This window comes from Haliotis rufescens, unplaced genomic scaffold (genome assembly GCF_023055435.1).
Source record: "Haliotis rufescens isolate VD_foot unplaced genomic scaffold, xgHalRufe1.0.p SCAF_2, whole genome shotgun sequence".
Classification (NCBI taxonomy): Eukaryota; Metazoa; Mollusca; class Gastropoda; order Lepetellida; family Haliotidae; genus Haliotis; species Haliotis rufescens.
This window is the reverse complement of record NW_025963890.1, coordinates 61,061,592-61,078,221: the sequence shown is the minus strand read 5'-3', so window position 1 is coordinate 61,078,221 and position 16,630 is coordinate 61,061,592. Positions and strand designations below refer to the sequence as shown.

Below are 16,630 nucleotides of genomic sequence, written 5' to 3'. Positions count from 1 at the left end.
TACACAACTATAAGAAACTATCATACAACAAAGATGTTTCAGATGAGATATGTACTGCGTGACATTCAATGAAGAAACACTGGCAGTATTACACTATCACAAACTTCAAAATATATGCAGAATAAGTGCAATTAAAACACACGCGTCCATTCAATATGCAAAGGAGGTACATTTTAACCCCAAAAAATTAAAGCAAGTGTATTACAATGATATGGAAACAATATGAGAATTGAGAAAAACTATGGTAATGTTGTACATACAAGGAATTTGTTTATAATTGTTGACGAGACCAGATCTTGGAAGTTGGTAAAATTATTAAGAACTGTTCCTTTTAACAGATTGAGGATTATTTTTGCTTCTCTTTCTTGGTTGTATTTTATACAAGACAATATTTTATACAGTACATAATGTTGTTCATCTTCTGAGACATCACATGTTTCACAGAGACGTTGTTCCAATGGGGTTGGACCTGTGACGATCCGAGGTAGAATAACAACCCATGCTGGCCGTAGAAGGCGACTTTGCTTGTCATAGGAGGCGACTAACGGGATTGGGCGGTCAGACTCGCTGACTTGGTTGATGCATGTCATCGTATCCCAATTGCGTGGACCGATGCTCATGATGTCAATCACTAGATTGTCTGGTCCAGACTCGATTATTTACAGACCACCGTGATGTAGCTGGAATATTGCTGAGTGCGGCGTTAAACAAAAACAAACAAAAAAACTATCAAATACCCTAAATCTGCAAGGTTTTGCGCCATGACATTACTTCAAGTGGCTAAAAATAACACCCTGTTGGAGACATTACCAAAGATTTTGCATGTGTTATTCTTGATGAGAAGGAAGCGGCATGATGAAACGATAACTCGGTGTCATGTCAAGTTTATTTCTCAAAATTCACCAGCGGTGGTACATGAGTTAACCGGCAGTGGTACATGAGTTAACCGGCAGTGGCACATGAGTTAACCGGCAGTGGTACATGAGTTAACCGGCAGTGGTACATGAGTTAACCGGCAGTGGTACATGAGTTAACCGGCAGTGGCACATGAGTTAACCGGCAGTGGCACATGAGTTAACCTGCAGTGGCACATGAGTTAACCGGCAGTGGTACATGAGTTAACCGGCAGTGGCACATGAGTTAACCGGCAGTGGCACATGAGTTAACCGGCAGTGGTACATGAGTTAACCTGCAGTGGTACATGAGTTAACCGGCAGTGGCACATGAGTTAACCGGCAGTGGTACATGAGTTAACCGGCAGTGGCACATGAGTTAACCGGCAGTGGTACATGAGTTAACCTGCAGTGGTACATGAGTTAACCGGCAGTCGAAAATATGCTGTTACAGGAGTCCACAGTTTCACATTTGTATATAATATATGTTGACATTTTTAAAATATTTCTTATTTGCTTTACAAATGTAGGATAATACTATTAATTGATATAGATTTGGCCATGAAATTAAAATATCCGCTGTTGGTGAAAAGCGTCACATCGAAATACTAGTAGATAGTGAAACTCGTCCCTAACAGCATGTGAGTTACATAAAATAGGTTAATAAATAGATTTTGACAGAAATAGATAGAACTACGCCAAACTTTGCAAATTTTGTGGATTATTGAAAACCGCCTGAAGGCCACACTCGTATAATATATGACAAATAATATACATCGTAACTTAACACAAGAAAATGAGCCATTTGAAATAATAGATTTGTACAATAAGTTTGATATTTAGAGCGTGTCATTATTTGTTGCATTTTAATGCCAAAATTGGTAAATTGTTCTTCATGAAGGTTCTCTTCCAAATTCGCATAAGTCATGAAATTTGAGTCAAAAATCAAAGTAAAGATGAAAGCTTTTAAATTTCAAACCCCTCAAATGCTGATAAAGTACAATCCACGGTTAAACGGATATTCCGTGCTTTCTTAAGTAATGAAAACATTGCTTTGATTGCAGTTTCTACTGACATTTTAATTGCTGATACAAATCTACCGTTTCTATGGAGTTTGATGCTTAGATAACGGTGTATGTAGAAACAGTTTCATTATTTGGCTCTCCTTGGCTTCCGTGTAAAATAGGCGCAAAGAAACGAGGATATGATATAAAATTACGAATAGTGCAGAATGGGTGAAGAAATCATGAGTGCGTCAGTATAACTTTTACATCATTCATAATAGCATTCATCATTCATTTGACTAAGCAAAATCGCTGTAGATATTTAGCAACAAGAAGAACATCATCAAGAATTACATCAGGCGCAATGATCAATGCAAAATGAATTATACCATTTTTCATAACGGCGGTTCGCGTAAGGCACAATGCAATAATGAATTATGACAGAAGCGTAATGTAATATTGGCACAGATCCCCTTCCATAATATACAAGTCTCTTGGGGTTCTTTTAGAAGATATCTATCAGTCTATTGTTTTCTGAAAAGCAGAACCTTGAAGTGTATGGAAAGGTTAAGATGTAAGGAGACGATTCACATTAATGTTAATCATTGTCAATGACTGATTAGTACCTACAGCTTATGAGAAAATAAAACCCTTTCCATAGTCACAAGAAATCCCCTGTGCTTAAAGTCGAGTCGATTGTACGATTCCGACTGTGTCATAAGAATGTGTTTATGAATCGCTATCAAACAGTGATGACACCAGGTGTTCGCGAAAGAGTGAGCGCACCCTGCCCCACTGGCGTCACCAGTCACAAATACATGCAAAGGCAAGTCAATTGCTCACCTGAAAAACAAAAACGTGGAACCATATGGTACAATAAAAATAGGGAAATTTCCGACACACATCCACCTTAAAACTCCATAAAAGATCAACTGAGGCATTGAATGCTGCAATAACCTGTCAGTAAGAGTCGTACGACGCTCTCCGAAATATTCGTAAAAAGAGCATGCTTGACTGCACCTCAAACCTGCTGGAACACTGCTCGATAAAAAAGGGAAAGAGGACTATTGGAATGTTGAAGTCATCCCTCTTCTAGTCCTGTGGAGAGTCTTTCGTCACTCTGAATCTTTATCCACAGATCCAAACGCGAAACAGGCGAGGCAGTCCCACCGATCTCCCTTATTTCTAGCTCCTGTGGGTAAATCAGTGGAAGAAAATTGCCTATTTGACCGTTATTGAACGATATCAGATCATGGATATACCTGAAGCCTGAAGATCTTCTCGGCAAAATTGCCTTGTTTTGACTTAGCAGAAATTCATAGGCATTAAGAAAAAGATGAGCACGAGGGGAGCACAATTGGTGCCCATGGGGATGCCTACTTCATGCCCAAATGTCTACACCCAAGTTTTAGATAGATGTTATCGGTGAGGAAGTCATTTCACATATTGTTTTTTTAGCAAAGTCTGCAAGTTCCGGACAAACACAAGCGTTTGCATTATATCAAGATGTTACATAAAAGTTGTTAATCCCTTCTCTTTATTATAGATTGAACTGACATCTTGTGGTTATAGGAAGTACGTAACAGTCCTGGGAACTGGGAACACCATTTATATACAAAACAAGTACAGTAAACTACGGTTATAACGAACACGCTTATAACGAACTGACGGATATAACGAACTTACTTTTTGGTCCCGACTACTTGCTGTAGTCATGCTGTATATGTACTTATAACGAACTACGGTTATAACGAACTAAAATTAGTAGTCCCTTTGAGTTCGTTATAACCGTAGTTTACTGTATCAGTATTCCATGGTATTCAGTTTTCAGGCCCTAAGACCCCTTTTTAAGCTGTGCATTCCCCTCCATGTCATCTGTGAACTCCACGTACGAGTCCCGTCTCATCACCTCCACTATATCCACAGGAAGATCCTTCACAGGAATGTCCTCCATGACTACAACATGCAAGGTGTTCCTTCCAGTGTAGATACTCTCCATCTTGGCCATCTCCATCTCGTATCTACACCAGTAGCTCTTCAGGAAGTTCCTGGTCAGGATCACCACAGTCTTTCTGCTGGAACTGATGGCTTTCAGGATGTTGGCCGCGATGGCTTCTCCTGGAAGAAAGTCTCTATGGTGGATGCACAGAATGAAATTGTCCTCCGGTCTCTCTTGCTCTTCAAGAATCTGCCTCATATCCGTTACAACAAAAGTACGATCTTCATCAGCATATGAGACAAAAGCATCAAACTCGAATTCTTGCTCTTTATTGTTAACCGAGAGATACCCCTGGTGCTTGTTCCAAATTGAATAGAAAGCATACCTCAGTTTCCATCTATAACGGTACATTAACCCAAATAACGCTAAAGCCAAGGCTAACACTACAACGCTGAGTAGTCCGATCGTTAAACCGACAAATGAAGCACATCTTTTCTCTAGGTTCAAAACAATGTCTCGTAGATTTGTCATATTCATTTCTCTATTGTCTATCGATGTGCATGTCAGATTGAACAGCTCTACTACCTTTGTCTCTTTTGATTCCATCCATTTCAGTGACAATAACGTTTGACAGTCACACTGTAAGGAGTTACCGTGAAGGAAGAGTTTCACTTTGAGGGGTGATAGTTTATCAAGTTGTGAGCGAAGAAACTTGGGAATATCCACAAAGGCGTTTCTTGAAAGATCTATTATCATCAAATTTGACATTCTGTAAATGTTGGCATCCCATGTTTTCAGGGAATTACTGCTTAGGTCTAAATATTGAAGAGACGTCAAATTCTTAAATATTTCACTTGGTAAATTGGCAATCTGATTATGAGACAGAATGAGATGTTTCAGATTATGAAATTGACTTAAACTGCTATTACCTAGTCCGAGACCCAAATTGTTATGACTAGCATTAAAAACAGAAATGGAACTGAGGTTCAGCAAGAAATCATTCGCAATATATTCACAATGGTTGTGAGAAAGATCAAAATATTCTAAGCTGTCTAGCCCTGAAAGTGGTCCCTCCCACCGTGTTAAAAAATTATTTGACAAATCTATTGTTTTCAAACTGTTTGGACCCAGTTCCAACTGAGGGATGGTAAAAGCCAATTTTGAAATGCTAAAATTAAGGAATGTCAAATTTGGGGGAATGTACAATTTTTTGTGACTTGACCTTGAGTCATGACCATGGTAATAAAAATTATCTTCGTCAGTGCCTCTATGTTCTAATGATGACATATACTGTTTCTTTGAATAGGCAATTCTCTTTACTCTTTCTAACCGCTGAGAAGCATCCCCAAACGTTTCAATATATGACGAGTGCTGCTGAGATATATCAGCCCATTCAATTGATAAAACTGACATTTCTAACAGGTAAATGCCAAAGAAAAACGTGTTGTGTTTCACTGACAGTATTCTAAGCGTCTTTGGCAAGTACGTTAGTAAGATATTATCAAAGAGTTCTATCCTGTTATCATCCAGATAAAGTTCTTCAAGGGATGTATTCTGAAGATACATCAAATCCTGATATCTCACAAAAACAGTTTGACCATGGTGCCAATGTAACTGGCATGCTTTGTACACCTTCAGTGATGAGTGTCGCAGGCCGTAGAGACCTTTGCCTGCATTCGTAAGTCCAAGAGCACTGTTTTTGGATATGTCAAGAGTATGAATGTTCTGGAGAGGACTAAACGCATCAGCCTCGATTTGTAAGACATAACAATTTGTCATGGATAAGAATGTTATATTGGGCAAATATTGAAATGTTTCATTTTGTATGTGTCTCATGTCACAGTTGCCTTCGAGAGAAAGAAGGGAGAGATGTTTCATGTTTCCAAATCCCTTTCCAAACATTGGGTTGAATAATCCATCAATGTGCAACGTCTGAAGAGAGATCAAGTCACTGAAAGTTTTGTCTGGATACGACAGGTTGGCTCCATGAATAGCAGAATTCTTGTGAACAAACAGCTGTTGGAGTTTCCTTTGTGCTCTAAAGAGATGTATAGGGTAAACATGTTCATCTAGGTTCAGACGATTACAATGGACATCCAAGATTTCCAAATGATACAATTTTGAAAAATCTGTGATTTGGAAACGAATCAATTTATTATTTGAAATATTCAAATGTCTCAGGTATTGATATAGATTCAAGCGGCCGTTGAGGGAATATATCTTGTTGCAGCCAAGGTCAAGGCTTCGTATCTCAGGGGGAAGATGCTTGGGAACTTTTCTCAGTTCAAGTCCTGAACAGTTGGCAATTAACTGCCCTTGAATTTCACCACACTTACATGGTGAGCATATGGGTGTAGCGTCAGAGGAGAGGCTGAGAACAAATGGTATTACACAGATGATGGATGCCACCTGAAAGAAAGTAAATGTACATTGTATCATTTTCATTCAAAACATAATACAAGTTTCTGGGTGGGAGGGTTGTTGGACATCAAAATGACAGTACGTTTTGATTTTCGACATGACATATTCAAGTCTAAAATATTGTAACAAAGAGTCATCAGGAGATGACATATCCCACCACCGGCCCCCCTTGATATTTACAACTAATAACTAGAACTGAGAGGGATGTATGTTTCCGTGAGGTAATGCGAAACAATCTCTTTGGTCATGATAATCCCTACCCCCAACCCCATCCCCAAACAGAAGAGTAAGGAAATGATTGATCTCAATGGTGTACTCACATGCAGTATGGCCATTGTGCGCCACGGAGTTCAAGTCACCTCGTTGTATCCCCTTCTGTATCAATGTGCAACACTATGGAGACGAAGTCATCTCCCTGAAACAATACAACCAACGTCCTTGTGTGTCAGTTCAGTTTCACACAAAGGAAATGGTTTCATTGGACATGGCCTTGTCCTGATTATGCTTTCAAACAATACATCCTTGCTAGGGTTGGGACTGGTAACTCGGGTACACGGGTCGGGTGGGTCATGAGTACACTCTTCGCGCACAGGTACATTTTTAGGAAATTTATTGTACCTAATTAAGTCGATATATTTTAATATCATAGATACAAATATGAAATGATAGTCAGATGTTGTCGTTGTACAAAGGCATTTCATTGTCATGTCACATAAGGCCACAAGGTGGCGCTGAACTCAGTATCTCGTGTGACCGCCTCGGGCAGCAATCACGGCTCTGCATCTCCTCGGCACTAACTGGATAAGTGTACGAATTCTGTCCTGCGGAATTATGCGCCATTCTGCTTGTAACGCGTTGGCCAGTAGTGGGAGTGTCTGCGTTGTGATCTGACGTTGCCGTACACGTTGATTGAGTTCATCCCAGAGTTGTTCGATTGGGTTGAGATCTGGAGATCTCGATGGCCAGGGCAAAACGTTGATGTTGGCGTTATGAAAGTAGTCTAGAGTGAAACGAGCTTTGATTCATGTTGCGATTTGCTGTCAAATTTCCCTGAACCACAACCAAGTCAGATCTCTTGGTGTAGGATATGGAGATCTCGATGGCCAGGGCAAAACGTTGATGTTGGCGTTATGAAGGTAGTCTACAGTGAGAAGAGCTTTGATTCATGTTGCGATTTGCTGTCAAATATCCCTGAACCACAACCAAGTCAGATCTCTTGGTGTAGGATATGGAGATCTCGATGGCCAGGGCAAAACGTTGATGTTGGCGTTATGAAGGTAGTCTACAGTGAGACGAGCTTTGATTCATGTTGCGATTTGCTGTCAAATTTCTCTGAACCACAACCAAGTCAGATCTCTTGGTGTAGGATATGTCCCACCCCCTCCCCCCAGAGCGAATAACGACACGCCAGTATTGAGTCCTATAAGGACATTATTCGATGTTTACAAATATACTCCTCAAAAAAGAAACTTGACATAGATGTAAACCACTTTTTGCCAAATCTAAAATATTTACATTATATGAGAACCAAATGAGTCAAACAGAAAGATGATGTGTCTATAATTCGCGAAAACACATGCAAAGCACATAAACGAAGCGTTTGGGGATCAATTTTACAGCTTCATCCAAACGCAACCGCCTGTAAAAACGTGCAGCACAGAATCCTGCATTTAGGCATGCAGGCCCCCCTGCTGAATGGGTATACAAATCCACATCAACGGCTGTTCATACAGTCCTTATAACGGCAGTAAAGGCGGTGACAGAATGCCAAGACCCAGGATGGATGCAGCTCAACGGACCAACGCCATTGGGAGATTACAAGCTGCAGCAACTCAGCAAGAAGTGGCCAGGCACTTTGGCGTATCCAGACAGACAATCTCCGCACTGTAGACCCGATACAACAACACCAACAGAGTTGACGACAGACCAAGGTCAGGAAGACCAAGGGCGACAACCTAATCTCAAGATCGATACATCCGGCTGCGACACCTCCGAGAACGCACTACCACAGCCACGTCTACAACCACACAGATCCCTGGGGTACGCAGGATATCAGATCAAACGGTACGCAACAGACTGAGGGAGGCTGGACGTTTTGCACGAAGACCTGTTCGACGTCATGTATTGACCCCACGTCATCTGGCGGACCGTCTGCTTTGGTGCCAACAGAGGGTTAGATGGGCACGTGCAAGGTGGAGAAATGTACTGTTTACTGACGAGTCCCGTTTCGTACTCACACGTGCTGATGGGCGCGCACGTGTCTAAAGACGTCGGGGTGAACGTTACGCCCCCAACTGTGTGCAGCTGGTTGTCCCATTTGGCGGCGGGAGTGTCATGGTATGGGCCGGAATTCATCACGGTGGTAGGAGGCCTCTCGTGCATGTGGCAGGTGCATTGACAGGTGTGCGTTACACAGACTTGATCCTTCAGCCTTACGATCTTCCTCACGTCAACGTTCATGGCGGACAGTTCCAGCCCGGACAACGCTCGACCGCATATTGCACGTGTTTGTCAGGACTTCTTATAGCACAACAACATCCAGACATTACCTTGGCCAGCCCGGTCACCAGATTTGTCCCCGATTGAGCATCTGTGGGACGAGTTGGATCGACGCGTTCGCAGAAGGAATCCACCGCCCCAAACACTTCCGGCGCTTCTTGATGCACTTCAGCATGAATGGCAGCACATCCAACAGCGTGTTATTGACAACTTGATTGCATCTATGGGTCGTCGGTGTCAAGCGGTGATTGATGTACGTGGTGGGCAAAACCGATACTGACATTTTCTGTACCCCTGTCTGTCTAGGTGACACGATTAATGTTTTGAACATTGTGTACATTGATCTTCAAAAAGTGTTTCAATTATGAAAAAAGAAAAAAGTTAAGCACACCCCTATTTCTGAACAATGACAAATGGCAAAAATCATGGCATGGGATGACTGACCACAGGAGCTGGGCGATACCAATGTCATCGGGTAGAACAAACATTTGACAACAAATAAAGATGATATTGGTGAGTTGTGATTGAAATTTACTGACAAAAAATCATGGTAACACAAGTACTGTTTTTGACCAAATCCAACCTGCAATCATGAGAGATACACTCCCAAATCATTACCGAGCCCCCGCCGTATGCAACAGTCAGTTTAATGTTCCTTGGGGTGTGACGTGGAGCAGAAAGCAACTTTCGTCTAACCAATGGATCCGTCTCCAAGTTCTCAGATTCCAGTTCTGTCGCGCAATACACCATGCTAAACGAGCAGCTTTGTGGTGATCTCTCAACAAGGGACGCTTTATGACTCGTCTAGCCCTCAGTCCTGCTGCTTTCAGCCGGTTCCTGGCGGTTCTGGTGCGACGATTGGGCAACCACAGCTACCAGTCGTCTGAGATGAGTACTTGTTAAAAAGGGTTCTCGGCGTATGAGACGAAGGTCCCTGTCTTCGCGATGTGTCATCACAGAAGGTCTACCGGATTTGGGATGGTCCTGTACATCACCGGTCTGAGCATGTTTCTCGACTAAACGGCTTACGACAGTGTGATGATACCCCAAATTCCGACCAATGGCATTACAAGACATTCCTGCGTTATGCATGCCGATTATTTGCCATCTTGTGGCGTTTGATAATCGCCTTCGTGCCATGGTCACACAATGTTGTGGAATAACTTTAAAACCGAGCTTAAGAAAGCAATTTTAACGTTTGGATATACTGCTTTTAGAGATATATATAATAATGAAATATATTAGGGTGTTCTTAACTTTATTCTTTCTGTATATGTCGCGTTGTCGCCCCATCAAAAATGTGCGAAAAAGGCGTTAAAATTTTGAAAATGACGCATTGTCGCTCTTTTCGAATAATGGTGCGCATGCGTAGTAAATAATTTAATTTACGCATGCGCCGAAATGGTCTTTTTGTTCGCTTCAGTGGTTCTAAAACAATGGCAATGTGGGTTGCTTTTCACAAACTTAAAACAAATCTGTCGTCGTTGCTTTAGTTCATATATCGTTATTGTGTTTGTCGGTTTTTATTAACCGAACGTCTTTTCACTGCTAGAAACAAGCGCTTTGCATTTCTATTTAACTTCATTCCGGTTTCCGACATCTTTTCAAATCGATTAGGACACACGGTTGGCTCTGTCGTTTCAGACGGCGCAAATTGCTGTATGTGAGAAAACTATGATTGTGGGTTTGAGTCCTAGCACAATACACATACACCACTTAGGGTTGGTTTGGTTGGTTTGTTGTTTAACGCCGCACTCAGCAATATTCCAGCTATATGACGGCGGTCTGTAAATAATCGAGTCTGGACCAGACAGTCCAGTGATTGATATCATAAGCATCGATCCACGCAATTGGGATCAATGACATGCATCAACCAAGTCAGCGAGCCTGACCACCCGATCCCGTTAGTCGCCTTTTACGGCAAGCATGGGTTACTGAAGACCTATTCTATCCCGGATTCTTCACGGGGCTCCAGATATGTCGCTTTGTCGTATTGTCGCCCCATCAAATGTGTAAAAAAGGCGTTAAAATGGGCGACAACGCCACAATGCGATATTTTGATAATATATACTTTCTGGTGATAGTTTGAGTGGATGAATGGCTCACTGACTGTGATTATCTATTGTTTTTATCATCGATATGCCTTATATACCAAAATATTATCAATAAAGAGAATATAATCAATGAAGCTTTACTTACCACATGAAAAGTCACTTAATAGAGTAACTCAGCAAGGGTTGCACAGCATATGAAACGGACGCGTGAACTTCGTTCGTACCCCGAACGGCGAGACGTGTGATTGAGAGAACGCCTGTTTTGTGCTAGACTGGTATGCATTCAATAGGCCGCGGCGCTTTCTGCGCGCTCACTCAGCGCTCTTCGCGGACGTATGGTGGCCGAGAGGGGACATCGCTTTCTCGCTTTCTCGCTCTATCGCTCCATCGCTTTCGCGTGTTTAAGCAATATTCCCTCTTGACCACTATAGGGGCCGCATGTGATATCTGCTGCAATTGGGAGGTAATGTTGAACTTTTCTCACTACTTACTTAAAACATAATTTAACTGTAGAGACGTAGGTGATTTTAAAACAATCCACCGATTTTTGCTTAATATGTAATTGATTTATTTATGGCCCTATTCAGTTGTATGTGACCATCACGCCGAAAGCGCGTGGCAGATCATGGCAATACGCTCTAAATAAATCAGGTTAAAATGCAAATATATGCAATATTAAGAAGACTATGGTTAATTAGTCATGGCTGATTGTTTTGCAAAAATTCAATCTTATGATTGTTGGTGTTCTATAGCTATCCTATAGAATCACAAAATGTATATAACACATTTCTTTTCTTTTTTTTAATTGTAAAGCAAAATCAGCCATTGAAGATACACCATCTGCATAGCGCAAAGCAAAATTATTTGGAAAGTCAGCTGATATAAAGATGCCTTCCCCACCATTCTCCTCCAGGTCAGATGTGAATTCATTAGAAAGATGCTAAATAATTTGGGACACATCCCTGACAAGTTCCCACGTCGCACTTAAGGTAACCCGGCTGTAGTTTTTACACATGCTGATAGATTAGAGTACATAGATACAAGTAATTTAATAAAGTTGCCTTTAAGACCTACCCTTCTCAAACTCTTCAATAAAGCTTCGTGATTGACTGTATCAAATGTTTTTTAGAAGTCAACGAAGATGCTGTAAAATCTACCCTTAGTTTTTGGAGGTATCTTTGTGTGGCTGCCTGTAACGTGAAAATGTGATCAATAGTTGAATATGCGGGTCTTAAAGCATCTTGGGATTCGTGTATAATATAAATATAAGATAGCTACGCGATAACTCGGAAAAAAACAATGAAGAACGAAGCGTCGTTTATTTCACGATGTTCCATCATGACGTCATTATTTCTGGAGATTCGAATATGCGCTCCCAACAATATATATATTAATTTGAAGAGTTTATTTAAGAATTGACTTTCACTTTGTGTGAGTTCATTGGAGTATGAACCTTCATAGAGTGAGTATGAACGTCGGAGCTTGCGGCTGAACGCGTGCTGAATTATTGTATAAAAAACATATGAGAAATCAAGTAGTGTTTTAGAGAATTATAAGAATTGACGATGTTACAAAGTTTGGCCCTCACTCAAAGAATGAACTTCTATAAATATGAACTTTCGTAAAAAGCCAATTCTGCACTATCGCGTCACAGGAGTTTCTTGTCCATATATAGCATGATAGTCGGGTTTGTTTACAGGCCGACGTCGCATGGTAGGAGTTCAATTATACTTACTTTTTTATGCAAATTGTGTGAATGGTGCTACTGGTAGGGCAGGACATGCTTACCCTTTTGGCGAATCCTTTTTGTCGTTACTGATTTTCAGTGGTCCCTTCATATACACAGCTATGGGGTCCATTACGCGGAAAGAAATCTGTTTCGGTGGATAATATAGACTGGTTATTGTCTTGCATTGACGTTATATATTAGATGAACCGTTTTGTATACTAGTATACAGATACCATTTCAACGTTCTCCAATACTATGCACTCTGACTTTAATACATTGTTAGACATCATGGTGAGTCTTCGTTTTGAGTTTCGATGTATTCAAGTCTAAAATATATACTGAACCGCAAAAGAAACGTCACCCAAAATAACTTTGCATGAAAAGTTGTCATTTAAAAAATCTGGGAATTTTTTGTCAAAGTTTGTAAAATTTAACATTACCTTGTCCGGGATCTGAATCTTGATGATAAAAAAACAAAGCAGATGACAATAAAACCGATCGCCCAAACGCATCACGGCAACGGCCATGGTAACCCGATGCACGTGAGTTCCGTGCAAATTGCATTCCACATGCGTCCCCCCATTTCTTGCCCTATAAAAATCCACCCAGATCGGATAACATTCATTCGTTATTGAATTGCTACCACATGCCAAGATTGACAAGAAATCAGCCACACCAAGCCCTTGGACGATTGCAAGCTGGACAAACCGCCCGGCAAGTAGCCAATGCATTTCAAGTGCACGTAAGGACCATACACAGACTCCAGCAACGTTACAAGACCACCAACGCTACAGATGACCGATCACGTAGTGGAAGGACAAGGGTCACTACCCGAAGTCAGGATCGTCTGATTGTGCGACAAGATCTTCAAGATCGCTTTGTTTCTGCTGCGGAAACTGCTCGACAGACCATGGGGGCTCACCAGCGACACATTAGTGTGGAAACCGTGCTTCGCCGATTGCGAGCAGACACCTCCACTGTCACAGGCCACATCGAGGACCCATTCTGACACCACGTCATCGCCGGGGCCGTCTTCTTTGGGCAACACAGCGACGCCGTGGGGAACGTTATTCGGAAGCTTGTGTTGTTGAGAAACACTCGTTGGATGGTCTGAGCATCATGGTGTGGGGTGGAATTGGTCTTGCACAGATGGTCGGCCCTGTGGTCTTCCAGAACATCGGTCCAAGGAGAGGCAATGGTGTCACAGCAGCTCGGTACATTGATAAAGTCTTGAGACCACACGCAATACCTCATTTGGCACGTCGCCGCAACCACGAGTTTCAGCATGATAACGCCCGTGCCCATACTGCGAGAGCAACAAGAGACTTCCTCCAGCAGAATGGCATCAGAACCATGCAGTGGCCTGCCCTCAGTCCCGATTTAAATCCCATTGAGCACCTGTGGCACGAGATTCAAAGACGGCTGAATGACGTCCGACCAAGGCCGACAACTGCAGCTGAACTGCGTCAGGCGTTCCTCAGCGTGTGGGCTCAAGTGCCTTCATCAACCGCCTCATCCATTCCATGTATCGACGTTGCACCGCAGTCATCAATGCACATGGCGGACACACGAGATACTGACTGGTGATGCCATTTTCCCAGAGACTTGTGTTGTGTTTCACTTTAACGACATATGACACTAATTTCAACCTTGATGATCAGTTTTGCCAAGTTTCATCTTTTTAATATGTCTCAAAGTATGATTACAGAGTTTTGACAAATAAGGTTTCTCATATATCTATCCATGGTGACGTTTCTTTTGCAGTTCAGAGTAGTAAGAATGTATAACCAAAGCGGAAACAGGAACCAAAACACTGTGGGGCCGCTTTTAGCAATATTCCAGCAATATCACGGCGGGAAACACCAGAAAAGGGCTTCACACATTGTACCTATATCGGGATTCGGCGTGACGAGCGAACGCTTTAACCACTCGACCGCCCCTTCGCTTCGTTAGATGATTTGAAATGTTACATTGAAATATCTTGGATGCCTTAAAGGCTTAAATCTTGTCCTCTATCTATTGGCAAACTTGGCAAAGAAAGGGCGTGTTCTCTTGGCTTTCTGTGCTTTTCACATGCATAAACGTCGCTTTATAAGTACAAATCTCGGACGCCACATTAAACCCCATTTCACCTCACCTCAGACACGTGAAGATCCGGGGTAGAATAGGTCTTCAGCAACCCATGCTTGCCGTAAAAGGCGACTATGCTTATCGTAAAAGGCGACTAACGGGACCGGGTGGTCAGGCGCGCTGACTTGGTTGATGCATGTCATCGATCCCAACTGCGTGGATTGATGCTCATGATATTAATCACTGGACTGTCTGGTCCAGACTCGATTATTTACAGACCGCCGTCATATAGCTGGAATATTACTGAGTGCAGCGTTAAACAGCCAACCAACCAACCAATCTGTGCATTTTGTTCCAATACAATGATCCCTTAAATGTCGTTCTTTATCCGTGTCTTCACCGTGACATGAACGTTTAGCGTTGTGAGGACGCCGTCCTTGCATGTCTCATAAGCTTAGCTTTTTGCAGCTTGGTTCCCTGGGTATGCTGCGCTGGCGCTACACTGACTGAGCTTTTTTTGTTCCCGTATACCCAAATAATATACGTTGTTCCGTCCACTGAAAGCTTCAAGCCTATCGACACTCAACAGCAATAATGTCGCGGTCTGGAGATGAGACATCGTTACTGGCCCTGGGTTTTATTCCACATCGTTAGCCATCATGAGTTCTAACCTCACCACAGATTCTGGTGTTTGGCATACAACCGCAAAGAAAACCATCTGGATGTAAAAGACTAACATTACACGACTACTTAATTGATTTGTAGTGCTGACGTCACCATTGTAAACACAAGCCGCTTTATCTGGTATGTACTCGCAAACGAAGTCATCTCATAATGCTGAATAACAGTCCTTAGCTGGAATTATGGGGTTATGGGGGGGGGGGGGGGGGGGGGTGGGATCAGGCTTGCTGATTTGGTCGATGTAAACTGCGTATTCCATATCCATAGACTGATGCTCAAGATGTCAATCACTGAATTGGCTGGTCCAGACTTTATTATCACACACGACATGCTGCATTGCATCTCACCTGCACACACACATGACATGCTGCATTGCATCTCACCTGCACACACACGACATGCTGCATTGCATCTCACCTGCACACACACGACATGCTGCATTGCATCTCACCTGCACACACACGACATGCTGCATTGCATCTCACCTGCACACACACACAACATGCTGCATTGCATCTCACCTGCACACACACGACATGCTGCATTGCATCTCACCTGTACACACACGACATGCTGCATTGCATCTCACCTGCACACACACGACATGCTGCATTGCATCTCACCTGCACACACACAACATCCTGCATTGCATCTCACCTGCACACACACATGACATGCTGCATTGCATCTCACCTGCACACACACGACATGCTGCATTGCATCTCACCTGCACACACACAACATGCTGCATTGCATCTCACCTGCACACACACGACATGCTGCATTGCATCTCACCTGTACACACACAACATGCTGCATTGCATCTCACCTGTACACACACGACATGCTGCATTGCATCTCACCTGCACACACACGACATGCTGCATTGCATCTCACCTGTACACACACAACATGCTGCATTGCATCTCACCTGCACACACACGACATGCTGCATTGCATCTCACCTGCACACACACGACATGCTGCATTGCATCTCACCTGCACACACACAACATGCTGCATTGCATCTCACCTGCACACACACGACATGCTGCATTGCATCTCACCTGCACACACATGACATGCTGCATTGCCTCTCACCTGCACACACACAACATGCTGCATTGCATCTCACCTGCACACACACGACATGCTGCATTGCATCTCACCTGCACACACACGACATGCTGCATTGCATCTCACCTGCACACACACAACATGCTGCATTGCATCTCACCTGTACACACACAACATGCTGCATTGCATCTCACCTGCACACACACGACATGCTGCATTGCATCTCACCTGCACACACACACAACATGCTGCATTGCATCTCA

General features: G+C 42.7%; 1 protein-coding gene across 1 annotated transcript; it reads right to left on the bottom strand.

Annotated features, from left to right (window-relative positions):
• Positions 1 to 649: 649 nt before the first annotated feature.
• Positions 650 to 11,455, bottom strand: LOC124142315 (toll-like receptor 4). The gene is made up of 3 exons (XM_046510725.2): positions 10,956 to 11,455; positions 6,578 to 6,672; positions 650 to 6,245 (listed from the first exon to the last, which is right to left on the bottom strand). The coding sequence occupies exons 2-3, from the start codon at positions 6,590 to 6,592 to the stop codon at positions 3,732 to 3,734; spliced, it is 2,529 nt and encodes an 842-aa protein (XP_046366681.2). The 5' UTR covers positions 6,593 to 6,672; positions 10,956 to 11,455; the 3' UTR covers positions 650 to 3,731.
• Between the last annotated feature and the right edge of the window lie 5,175 nt (positions 11,456 to 16,630).